Raw genomic sequence first — 13,004 nt, forward strand, 5'->3', positions numbered from 1 at the left:
TCGTTATTAACGAAACGTGCCGTCTGTGTTTCGCAGTCCTTCATCGCAGCAGAGGGGGCCTTTCCTCTGCTCCGATTCGATTTTCAAATTGTTTCCACGCTCACTGTCTGCCGGTAGGAACAACGGCAGCGCTCGGGGGAGCAGGTACAGCGTCCCGCAGAATGCAGCGCGGTTGAGCCCGGCCAGGTTTTGGGACATTCCCGGCCCTTCCAGCGGATCAAGGAAAAGGAGGTGGCCCGGGCGCCAAAGGCTGCTGCCAATGCAACTCGCAACTTTTGAAATCAATCCTTTTTGCATCATGCAACGGATGCCACCTCTCCTCGGGCTTGCAACCCCCCACCCCTCCCCCGAGACCAATCATTGCCGCGCTCGGGCCTGCACATCGCCCCCGCCCCCTTGCCGGGCCGCACGCAGCTACCGAGCCGCTCCGGTCGCGGCCCGCCGCCTCTTAAAGGGAGGGAGCCGGCCCTTAAAGGCCCCTCGCGCGCGGCGCACGGCGGCCCCGTTCCCGGCAGGGGCCCGCCGAGCCAGGCCGAGCCCCCGCGGCGCCCAGGCGCGGCCCGGGGCCCTCCCGCCCTCCGCGCCGCCGCCGGGAGCGGCCTTTTTATTCAGGCGACGCTTAAGGGAGCCCGGCGGCGCCCGGTGCATTGTGGGAGCGGCGGAGTCCCGTTCGCGGGAGGAGGCGGAGGGCGCAAAGCGAACCGGTAAGCGCCTGGCTCGGGGAGGGGGGGCGAGACATCAGGCTTAAAGGGGAATATTCGTCCGCAGGCCCAGGGCGGCCGTGCGGATCCCCTCGCGGGCCGCCTGGGCGCGCCGGGAGCCGTGCACGGTCGGCGCTCTGCAGCGCAGCCTGGAGAGGGGCCGAGCCAGGGCTTGGTGGGGCCGCTTTAAAAAAGAAGCACCGCCCGCGCCGCCGCCGCCGCGCGGGGCCGGGGAAGGAGGGAGGGAGAAGAGGGCGGGGGAGGAGTGGAGGGGGGGGGCGGCAACGCAGGGGTTAATTTTTTCGCCCGCCGACATTTTTGTGTGGCGGCGGCGGCGGCCCGCGCGCGCGGCGGGAGAGCCCAGCCCGGTGCCCGGGGCGCGGCGCCCGGCGCCTCCGGGCCCTCCCCGCTCCCCCCCGTCCGCGCGCGCCCTCCCTCCGGCCCCGCGGACGCAGCCTGACCCCGGGCGTCCCGGCCCGGCCGGCCCGCGAGCCGGGTGACCCGCCGCGGCCGGTGGGCCGTGCGCGCCTCACGCCCGCCCCGCGGCCTGGGCCGCGCGGTTCCCGCCGCTGCCGCCGGGACAGAGAGAGGGCGGGCGGGCATGGCCCCGCTGGCCGCCCCGCTCCGCCTCCACCGGGCCGCGCCGCACAAAGAGCCTGGGCCCGTGTGGCCTTTAAAGGCGGCAGCCGGGGATTTAAGGTGTCCCCGAGCGCTGCTCTGCGCGCACCGGCCGCCGCCCCGACGTGTGCTTCCCGGGGGGTGCGCCGCCCCTGCGCCCACGTCGCCGCGTCCCCCCCGTTGTTTATTTCCTAGGCTTGGGGACCTGGGGGGAGGTAGGTACCGGGCTGGGGCTGCCCCCTCTCCCGCCCCCACTTACCGTGCTCCCTCGGCTCTGCGGCCAGCTTGGCGCCCTCGTTTGAAAAAATTAAAACGTGGCCGAGAAGGAAAGGGTTAACTGTTGTTTTTAAATATTCATGTCATTGTTTAAAGGTGTAAACAGGCGGCTTTGGGGTTGGAGTGGACTGCGTATTGTGCCAGCCCCCCACCATTAATTACGCCTTTCCTCACGTCCCCCTCCACCCCCCCACTTTCTCATCCCGTCCAAAAAATGTAAGAATTTATTTTTTTTATGATTCGGATGCGATGTGTGTGATTTACGTCCGTCGTTCCATTTGGAATTTTAAAACTCCTGAGTGCCTTTTGGGCTTAAGGTGTTTTAAACTTTTTGCCCTTAAAAACCTAGGAAGATTTAAAAGGAAGTTAGCCCCCTGAATAACAAATACCCCTCCCCGCCTTTTTTTTTTTTTTTTTTTTGGATAGGGATTGGAGGTAGGAAAATAACTGGATGCCTCGTGAGTTGGATTTTTTTTTTCCCCTGGTAGGAGTGAGGCGGTGTTAAGTGCGAGGCATTTGGTGAGGAAAGGACTGTTGTTTTTGTTCCAAACCCTTCCAAGTCAAACTGCTATTGGACTTTTCCTAACTCTAAAATGGCTTCAAAATTCCCAGCTCCATAACTTAGCTCTCCTGGCGCCCTCCTTTTGGACAGGTGGTTTTCTTGGAATGTCGGAAGGTTTACTCCTTTACGGTTGTAGGTTTCAAACGGAAATCATTGCTCACCCCAAACATGGTTTTGTAAAGACAGTTTGGATTACTGCCCAAATTCAGGCTCTAGATTTATTTTAAATGAGTGATGGGCTTCGCAGGGGATCGAAAACTATAAATGGGAATTATGTTCTTAATGATAAATTTTATAGGGGAAACTGACCCTAAAACTTGGGGTGTCTGTAATTCTATGCCCAGTAAAGTATCAGTCTGGAAGTTTTGTAAACCCCGGGAGCACGTGGAAGGTTTTCGTTTAGCTCCAAAGGCTTCAAGCTTAGAAAAGTTTGTTCCAGAAACTTCCAGTGGTACCAAGTACCATAAATGCTAGTGATTTAGTACAGTTTATTTTATCACTTTAGGTCTGCAATGAGACAGTAATGAGCAGTAGCATATTTTATCAATGATGTGTGTGTGTACTAGTTTGTTGGGCGGGGTGTTTGCTTTCTAGGAAATAGCACTGAATTAAAACATCAGAAAACTTTCCACTGCTCTCTTGTAGAAAATGAGCCTTGCTGTGTTTAACAGCCATTCCAGTTTTCAAGTTGTGTTCTTTAGAGAGGCTTCCTGTTAGTTTTGGATCATGTCGTGTACTTCTGGCTCAGAGTGAAAACCTGTTTTTCTAAAATTGAACTTAGCATCGTAAAGAATTTCGTCAAATGCATATCCACCAATGTCCTTTTTATGAAAAGTATCTGTTAGGCATATTATTTTTCTTTGTGAGATAGCAAAAGATGGCAAAAGGTCTTCCTGAAAAGTCACTTTAGCCAGGGCATTTAATGTCTAAACCATAGTACTTCCTGGTTGATAGGTGAAGTGACTAGTTTTCCTGTAATGCTGCCGGCTAGAAGAACGTTTGGGACTTTTTACTCAAGATGGCACTGTGTCCTGTAAGTCAGCTGGCCCATAGTTCCGTCTTCCTTGCAGCCCCTCAGAGCCACCATTATAACAACACAGACATCAGATCGCCTTCCATAGAATATGTCTCTAATGGTACAGTCACCTTTTAAAATGACTTCTTCTAGCTTATGCATCACTGCGACAAACTATTGTGGTCCCAGATGGCTGTTTCCCTGTGGTCTTGGTGATTGCAGCCCTTTTCATGTTTACTTTTCACTGTCACGTATTCACTCACTAGGTTCTTGGCGGGTACTGGTAAGAAGAACTCTTCTAATGGTGTCTTTGTGTCTCAGTGCTACCCAGGTGGCTCTGTAAAGAAACCAGCCGCGCAGGACAGGGAGGGGAGGAGCCCGGCGGTGAGGTGTGTGCGCCCAAGAACCATGTCTGCGCGGGAGTCCTTTAACCCGGAAAGTTATGAATTGGACAAGAGCTTCCGGTTAACCAGATTCACCGAACTGAAGGGCACCGGCTGCAAAGTGCCCCAAGATGTCCTGCAGAAATTGCTGGAATCCTTACAGGAGAACCACTTCCAAGAAGATGAGCAGTTTCTTGGAGCAGTTATGCCAAGGCTTGGTACGTGAACCGCTGTTTCTTTCATATTTCCCTGAGTAGAGCATCTTGGCTGCAATGTAGTCAGTGAGTCAAAAACTAGATTTCTCCTCCCATGTTGCCTTTTTTTTTTTTAATTTCTGCAAGAAGGATGCAAAGAGCAAAGCAATGGTAACTGTTACCTTATTGTAAGTTATTTGGAGGAACTACTTGAAAAGCATCAAGAAATGTGCTCTAACCATTTTTAAACTGTTACTATGCGATTGAGACAATTGTATTACAGTAAAAGCATTTTTTATTAAATCAGAGTAGGAAAGGTGTCGTGTAGGACGCCTTTAAGCATCGTCGTGCAGGACTGGGAGAGCAGTGCCTGGCTTGGGAGCTCGGGGTTCCTGTGCAGCAGGCATTGTTTGAAAAGCTCCCATGGGGAGGAAGGAGACACAGCAGGTGAGAACACTGGATGGGGTCTGGACCCCAGGATGGCATCTGGACTTGAGAGCCGTGTTTCCTTGACCCAGCTCCTGCTGTCATTAGTGGTTTGCCTTTTCTCAAACACAGAGCTCAGAAAGAAATTCTAGGCTACTGGGATGCTGTTTGTTAGCTTCTCTTACGTGCTTTGTTAAGTACATGATGCAAGACTGTGATCACTTTGCCTTTTGAGTGTTTGACATGTATTCTAGGAGTTTGTGGGTGTTTTGTAGTTACGGTGTGTGAGTTGATCAGCTTTCTTACATAAGGTTTTAATTGCATTTCTTTTATGGTCACGTTCTGTCTTACAACATTAGTTTTGAACCTAGGGTACTCCTTTCTTTCCTGATGTAGAAAGCAGATAAACGCAGAGTTGCTTTGGGTGGGAGAGGAAAATTCACACCCTGCACTCTCGGGGCCTGTAGGCTTGCAGGAGCTCAGTTAGAAAATCGTCCTCATCTAGCTGATGTCTCAGCGTGGAGAAATACCACATGAATGAGGTGGAGTGGATGTCAGCTTGCTTGTCAAGAAATGAGAACATACTGAGAAGGGTCTTAGATAACTTTTGTCGGGAAAGATAAGCTACCGAATGGGCAAAGACAAATGCAGTCAAAACCTCATGGATAAAGTAATCATTCCCTTCTGTAACCGCCCCCGTTGACTTATTGAGCTCTCCATGGAGCTCAGGAAGGCCGGGTAACCTGTTCCCTGTCACTTGGTGGGGGGTCAGGAACTGGCATCCACAGCTTCCAATTCCTCTGCCCACCATACTGCTTGTCATCTGGTTTTTAAGTCCAGACGTGTTCATGGGGAGAGGAGCTGCGTCAGCTGTAACTCAGCAGTGGCAAAAGGGGACAGATGGCGACAGCAAGGGTACAGGCAGGAGAAAGAGAAATAAATGTTACTCTGTGCAAATTCGTAACCCTCCTGAGCCTCAGTTTTCCCATCTGTAAAATGGGGTAATACTACTCACTGTTTGCAACTGTTGTGAGTACCAGAAATTATCCGTGTATGCACCGTGTGCATCTGTACCCATATACATAATACTTGTGTATGTATGTATATATGTATGTTTATATAATGTATACACACAAGTCTGTTGACCTGTTTTTTAAAATTTTTCTTCTACAAGAGTGTCATATTTCCTGGATTCTAAGGATGAACCGTAACAGTTGTTAAATACAACGTTGTTAAGTGTATTCTAACTAAGGAAACGTTAAGATAAGTGTGTCTTAGTACTTGGTACCTCTGTTGCCTGATGCTTGAGAGCTGCCGTGTGTTGGTGGCTGCTGGCAGTGGGGGTAGAGTGACGATTCGGGTTATTATCATTATTATTATTTTTTTGATGGATAGTTTCAGTCTTGCTGAAACCGAGAAGTCCCCGTCACCGCCCACTGATGATTACACACACCCTGCTCGGTCTGGTATTTGAGGCTCCCTCTGCTCGGGCATTTACCTGCCCTCTGCCTGGACTGTCCCTGTCTTTCCCAACTTGACACCCTCGTTTGCAAGGCCCACGGCCTGTGCCATTCTCGCCCTCTCTCTCTTCCTTTCTTGAAATTTGGTAGGTGATTTGTAAACCAGTCACTACAGACCAGTGCTGTCCCAAAGAAAGATGAGGTGAGCCACCTGTGTCATTTAAAATTTTCTAGTACAGATAGTTCCGTTAAAAAAAAAAAAAAATAGAATCAGGGGAATTGAATTCTAATATATTTTATTTAACCCAGTATATAAAAACTATAATTTCAATGCATAGTTAATGTAAAACATTGCTAACAAGACGTTGGTTTTTCTCGGTATTACGTGTTTAAAATCGAGTGTGTGCACTTGCAGCGCATGTCACTTTGGAATTGCCCCATCTCACATGCTCGGTAACCGCGTGTGGCTGGTGGTTCCCACGTGGACAGCCCTTGACCCTCCTTCTAACACGGAGTGGTGTCCTGGTGGAGAGAGAGGACTTGTAGGTGACGGAAGCTTCTTGTCAGCCCCAGGAGAGTGCTGGGGAGTCATGGTTCACATGCTCTGATGCTGGGTATCAAGAGAAATTAACTGCTTTACAAATCAAAAAGACTGAATTCCAGTTTAAGAGTCCCACATTACAAAACACTTAAAGCTAACTTTCAGCAACTCTTTTTAGTGTCTCTTTCAATAGTCCTATAGTTTATATGAAAATCTAAAAGAAAACAGTATTTCTTCCCTCTTTTCCAAAGTGAGTGGTAATATACTTGGAATTCCCAGTTGTTGGAATGATCAATTTGGGGAGCGGTCAATATGAGTTTAATTGTGGTTCTTGCCCTGTTTCCTCTTGAGTGCTATAGAACGTCGTTAGAGGGCATTTCTGCATACATGCATCGTCGAGATGAATTATCACACACTTTCTTATCACTGGTAATGGGTGTTCCATTGTCACGAATTTGTGAGACTTGCCATTCTGAAGCAAAGTCCTCCATTCCCTAACTGGATCTTCCACCAAGAGTTTCTGCTTTGCCATCTAGTGTAGTAATAAAAAATCAGCCTGCCTTCACAGAGTGATCTTTCACTAAACTTGATTTTATTTTAGTGTTAGTAATAATGGATTGGGACTTGACACGGTGCTGGGGTAGTTGTGAAAGAAAGCTCACACGTAGTCCTCTCTGTGTGACTCGGGTGTGGTTTATTCTTACTCCGCTTGAAATTCTGAATCGAGAAGGTAAACATCTACCTGCTTCCTTTCGTACTTTATGGGATTTGTCCTTTGCTTTTGGCCATTGGGCTGCAAGGTTGAAATACTTCCTAAGGGCCAGAGGGCATCCTCTTGAGAGAGGTGAGTGTAGGAAAGCACTCCATTAGGCTTACCTGGTGAGAGGCCAGTCTGAATTTGAAGTGTTTGCATTACAGGTGATTTTTTAAAAAAATGTAGCCTGCAGTAGCTAGTCTTGACTGTTTCTAAACTGATTTCAGGAAAAGGGAACTGTTTCTAATTAGCCCATCAGTTGTCTGTGTTATCTTTCTAAATGTTTAGAAACAATTTTTAATAAGTTGAAATATATCCCTTAGGCTTGTTAAGCAAATTTTTCTTTCCCTGCTCATTAAGTTAGTAGAGGTGACATAAGTTTCTCATGAGTGGAATGCATGGCATTTTAAGGTTTCTTGGGAGCCACAGTGTTTATATACATGCTTGATTGGAATCAATGAATACTTGTTCTAGCTTTGTCCTTTTCTTTCTTCTTTCCTTCCTTCCTTCCTTTCTCTCTCTTTCTTTCTCCCTTCCTTTCTCTCTCTTTCTTTCTCCCTTCCTTCCTTTCTTATTTTTGTCATTTTTGACTAAAATGTAGTATAATAGCATTTTTTAAAGTTTTTATTTATTTATTTATTTTTGGCCGTGTTGGGTCTTCATTGCTGTGCGCGGGCTTTCTCTAGTTGCGGCGAGAGGGGGCTACTCTTCGTTGCGGTGCGCGGGCTTCTCATTGCCGTGGCTTCTCTTGTTGCGGAGCATGGGCTCTAGGCGCGCAGGCTTCAGTAGTTGTGGCATGTGGGCTCAGTAGTTGTGGCTCACGGGTTCTAGAGTGCAGGCTCAGTAGTTGTGGCGCACGGACTTAGTTGTTCTGCGGCATATGGGATCTTCCCGGACCAGGGCTCGAACCCATGTCCCCTGCATTGGCAGGCGGATTCTTAACCACTGCGCCACCAGGGAAGCCCTATAATAACATTTTATATGTGTAAAATATTTTACAGATTTTCTGTTGGAAAAACAGAATGATGCCCAAAGATATACTCCTAAGTAACTATGGAGAAGACAACCCAAGTTCCATTTGTGCTCTTCTCATCTTTACAGAAATTCTACATGGTGCCAGTCACATGATACAGTAACACAAAGGAAAATTTCTGTTCAAGGCATCATTAAAGTCTAAAAATTGTACCATGTTGAAGTTGAGTCTTTATGACTAACAAATTGTGTTCTCATTTTCTATCTTAAGCTAGTTTTGTTTCACGTTTATTTCAGTTATGCTTCTTGATAGGAAACACATTGCTTTGTTGGCGGTGAGCAGTGTTCCATAAGTGTCTTATGCAAAACCCCTCCTATTCAGAACACTGCAGGTACAAAATGACATGGCTCTTCCTGTTGACTTTTGGATGATGATGACCCCCATCTTTGCAGGCATCGGGATGGATACCTGTGTCATTCCTCTGAGGCACGGCGGTCTTTCCTTGGTTCAAACCACAGATTACATTTATCCCATCGTCGATGACCCTTACATGATGGTAAGTTTAACCGACGTGTTTTTACATCTGGAACTGCTTACTCGTTTGGTTTTGGGTGGTGGCTGGGGTTTTGTTATTCGTGTGTGGGTTTTTTTGTTTTCGTTCTACACAAACTGCTCTCATCCTACCCCTGCCCTGACTCCCGTGGTTGTGGATCTGATCTGGTCGATCCCTTGCTCACACTTGGCACCGTGCATGAGGCAGGCAGTTAAGGTGGATGGGGGGCGTCCCCTGCTGCTTTCGTACCTGCCTATGTGTCTGTGCCGGAACACCTGTGGTCTGTTAAGCGTGTCTGTTGACTGATGTGTTCGTAGTTTTCTTCTTCATTTCCTTGTACTTTTCTTTCTTTGACATTTGTAAACGCCACGCTCCTGTGTCTCACCGTCCTCTGTAACAGGGCTGATCCTAGATGTCTCTGTCCAGAAAGGAAGAGCTTAGCATCTCCGCACCGTTAAACCTGCCCGTTTATTCTCCTTCTGGTCACTGCCCTCGCTGTGTCTTACTCCACCGTTCAGCGTGTGCATCTGCCTACTGATCACGCTCTGCTCAGACCCCCCTCCTGCTCATCGCAGGGCTGCTGCCAGCAGCCCCTCCTCCTTCCCAGCTGGACCCTCCACCCTGGCAGCTGGGAGGGGCCGATGGAGAGATTGGCAACATCCTATCATTAGAAAGTGCCGGAGGCCCTTCCTTGTGCCAAGGGCACTGGGATCGAGCCACACACGTAGGGCCTGAGGCCGGGAGGTCTGAAGGTGGGGAGGGTTGCTCACCTCTTTGGGTACCCGCGACAAGCACGCACGCTTCCAGAAACCTGTTTCTCGCCTCTCCTCTGGCGCAGTGCTCCTGAGAGCCTGTGCACGCCACGCGCCCGGTGTCCCACCTGTCCGGGGGCCCAGGTGGCTAGAACCAGAGTTCATCCTCTGCCAGCATCTCGAGCGCCCACACAGAAGGGGCAGCAGATCGCTGCAGCCCGAACCTGTGTTTGGCGCCTCCCAGCTGCTGACCCCGCTGCGCCTGTGACCTCGAGTGAGTCACAGGAGGTCATCAGGCTCCCTGCCGACCTGCCAGGAAGTCGTGAGACAACATAAGCGGGCGGTGGAACGGCCACTGGAAGTGATAGGAACTTGTGGTTTGATTACCCTTACGTCAGAAAGAAAAATTGGTCACTTTCTCCTTTACTGTCTGGAGAAAGGCAATTTAAAAAATTTTTTTAAATGTCTGTTGGCAGTAGAAAATCTTTATTATCACATTTCTGTTGAGTACTGTTTCAAAGTTCCTCAATAAAACCTTATAGTTTACTGGGAAATGCTTCTCTTTGTCTTTAGAAAACAATCTGCTTTCAGGCCTAGGTGTTGTTTATTTCTTCTGTCTTTTTGTTTCTCAACCAAGATGATTTTCCTGTTTATCTCGTACAAGAAGCTCCCAAAATTTCTCCATCTAAGTATATAAAACCCATCTTCTCTATAACCAATAAAGTTGACATTTTTAAGGATCTGTTCAGGATAAGTGGCTGTTTCCACGTTTCTTTGGACAGTTGTTTCCCAGCACTTTCACTTTGGCTCCCCTGAAACCAACCACTCCAGGCTTTTCCCCGACATCTCCCCGCTCCCTGTTCAGCACCTAAATAAACTGCAGACTTCTCCCTAAATTTTAGAATGGGAGAGAACCTGGAAACGATGTGTGCTGCCCGAGAAAGGAGAGGTGGTAACGGGAATGTCCGAGAGTGGGTCTGTGATGGAGGAAAGGCGGTGAGTCTGTGAAGCACGGAAGCCGAGGACCACGTCCTGGAAAGTCCCCTCCTGGGTGCCCCGGAAAGTCCCCCGTGGCGCCTGCTCACGTCTCCCCTCTCTTCCAGGGCAGGATAGCCTGTGCCAACGTCCTCAGCGACCTCTACGCCATGGGGGTCACAGAGTGCGACAACATGCTGATGCTCCTGGGAATCAGCAATAAGATGACCGACAGGGTAAGCAGGAGCCGGTCCGGCTGCATCCTCGGCCCCGGTTGTGGTCCTGTCACTTGTCTGTGGCCTCCTTTCCCGCTGTGAAGTCAGGCTGTCCACGGCCCGTCCGCCCTCTGCTTGTTGGCAGCTGGCAGCGAATTAAAACAGGCTGGCCTATTCGTGTTTCCGTCCCCACCACCTGCTTCCGTTTCTCTCTCCTGGCGAACTGAAGCCAGCACGTTTGCGTGTGTGTTTGCTGTGGTGACGTTTAAGCCGCAGTGACAGCACCTCCGGGCCAGGCCTGGCAGCCCAGGGTGCGGCGCCGAGGCCAGGCACCCGCCTCTTCTGTCGCGGTTGGCTGGTGGCGTAGACAGCGGTGGGGCTGGGGTGTCCCGTGCTTCCCGGGCTAACCCGCTAGCATCTGTGGCCTCGTCGCCTGACCTCTTCCTTGGTTGGCCCAGAGATGAATTCCTGTTTAGATTATTTTTGACAGGTAATTGGTTTCGTCCCCGCCAAACGTTTGCCCTGTGCATAGGACTGAGCATTCAGCAGGCCCTTCTCTGCCCTCACAGCGTGCTCTCGGGCCACTGCTTGTACACAGACACCTGGAGCGGGCGCGTGGGCACGCGTTAGCTGGTCACGGGATGGTTAAGGGCCGTTCAGAGAGCTGGCTCAGACACAGGGCAGCCCTGTGCGCCCAGCCTGTTCCGGTGTTTACTCCTCTGTCGTCTGGGCTACATTCATGTTGTGACCTAGAGCCTCTTCCAACTTTTGATAAAAGGGCTACAATGTGAACTGTTCCCTGCCCCTTCTGTAAACTCTCAGGGCTTCCTGTAAGGGCTTTATGATCTTTTTATAACTACAGGTGTAGACTCTCTTTTCTGGGTTTTGAACTGAATGATGTGACTTTTAATTTATGTCCTTTTAAACCGTAGGAAAGGGATAAAGTGATGCCCCTAATTATACAGGGTTTTAAAGATGCAGCAGAGGAGGCCGGAACATCTGTAACCGGCGGCCAAACAGTGCTAAATCCCTGGATTGTTTTAGGAGGTGTGGCTACAACTGTCTGCCAGCCCAACGAATTTATCATGTAAGTTGATTTCGGTTTCATGTCCCCTGGCCAGGTTCTCTCTCTCTCTCTTTTTTTTAAAAATATATTTATTGAGATACTAATTCACATACCATAGAGTTCACTTACTTAAAGTGTTTATAAATTCAGTGGTCTTTGGTATAGTCACAGGGTTTTGCAACCCTCACTAGAGTCGACTTCACGACACTTTTATTGCCCCAGCGAGAAACTCCCATCCACCCCTTCGGCTGTCACACCCCACCGCCGGCCCCCATCTCCATCCCCCAGCTCCATCCCGGCTTCTTTCACTTCACAGAATATTTGCATAATTTTTTTAAGGTGCATCCATTTTGCAGCATGTATCAGTACCTCATCCCTGTTCATAAAAAAGTTTTAGATTTTTTTTACTGAAGTGTAATTCATATAACAAAATTTCACATAACATGAAATTTAGCTTTTTAAAGTACGCAATTCATTGGTTTTTAGTATTCACGAAGTTGCGCAACCATCACCACTATCCAATTCCAGAACATTTCTGTCTCCCCAAGAAAGAAACCTTGTATCCACAGCAGCCACTCCCAACTCCCTCCTCCCCCATCCCCTGGAAGCCACAGATCTACTTTCTGTCTCATGGATTTGCCTGTTTTAGGCATTTCATATAAATGGAATCATGCAACATGTGATGTTTTATGTCTGGCTTCTTTCACTTCGCATGTTTTTAGGGTTCATCCATGTTGCATGTCTGTCACTACTTCATTCCTTTTTATGGGTGAATAACATTCCATTGTATGGACAGACCACAGTTTATTCATCCAGTCATAGGTCATGGACCTTTGAGTTATTTCCACCTGTGGTGAGTGATGCTGCTATAAACATTCGTGTGCAAGTTTTTTGTGTGGATATACATTCCAATTCCCTGGGGTAGATACCTAAGAATTACTGGGTCATGTGGTAACTATTTAACTTGAACAAACTAAGGCAGCTCCCCACAGCCATGGATGGGACCCTGATGTCTCCACATCCTCACCAGGACTTGTTTTACTGTCTTTTTGGTAATAGCTGTCTTAGTGGGTATGAGGCGATATCTCACTGGGTTTTGATTTGCATGTCCCTGGTGGTCAGTGCTATGAGCGTCTTTTCTTGTGCCCTCTGGCCATTTCTAGATCCTTGGAGAAGATTCTCTCTTAACACAAATTGGCCCTTTTCGTGTTTGATGTCTTGTTAAGAAAAGCCACCTTGTCCTATTCTCAGAGGAAGCAAAAGCTCCATTTGTTTTATCTGATTTTGTGAGCCGGCACTGCGTTCAGAATTCCGGGGGTGTGAAAGGCCCTGTGGTGCAGAATCCCTCACCTGCCCTCAGTCATCAGTGTCCCTTCTTGAGGCAGACACTTTTACCAGTCTTGGATATTTTTAACCAAGTAACTCTTGACATTCAGATTATCTTCAGTTATGTTGACAATATACATAGTACTCCAGCGCAGAGATCATCTTGCATGTGTGACTCTTGGTAAGAAATGTTTCAAAATGGAATTGCTGGGTC

The 13,004-nt window shown here is 48.8% G+C and overlaps 1 protein-coding gene across 5 annotated transcripts in view; it reads left to right on the plus strand.

Annotated features, from left to right (window-relative positions):
- Positions 1 to 512: 512 nt before the first annotated feature.
- Positions 513 to 13,004, plus strand: part of SEPHS1 (selenophosphate synthetase 1) — a 29,234-nt gene continuing 16,742 nt past the window's right edge. The window contains exons 1-5 of one of the 5 annotated variants that reach the window (XM_036843169.1): positions 513 to 704; positions 3,504 to 3,773; positions 8,356 to 8,459; positions 10,312 to 10,419; positions 11,331 to 11,485. In XM_036843169.1, the coding sequence (XP_036699064.1) occupies positions 3,581 to 3,773; positions 8,356 to 8,459; positions 10,312 to 10,419; positions 11,331 to 11,485 (560 nt within the window). In that variant the 5' untranslated portion in view covers positions 513 to 704; positions 3,504 to 3,580. Of the gene's footprint in view, positions 705 to 1,252; positions 1,535 to 3,493; positions 3,774 to 8,355; positions 8,460 to 10,311; positions 10,420 to 11,330; positions 11,486 to 13,004 lie in introns of those variants that run through there. The other 4 variants (XM_036843168.1, XM_036843167.1, XM_036843166.1 and 1 more) reach the window with 4 other exon arrangements.

This window comes from Balaenoptera musculus, chromosome 2 (assembly GCF_009873245.2).
Source record: "Balaenoptera musculus isolate JJ_BM4_2016_0621 chromosome 2, mBalMus1.pri.v3, whole genome shotgun sequence".
NCBI lineage: Eukaryota > Metazoa > Chordata > Mammalia > Artiodactyla > Balaenopteridae > Balaenoptera > Balaenoptera musculus.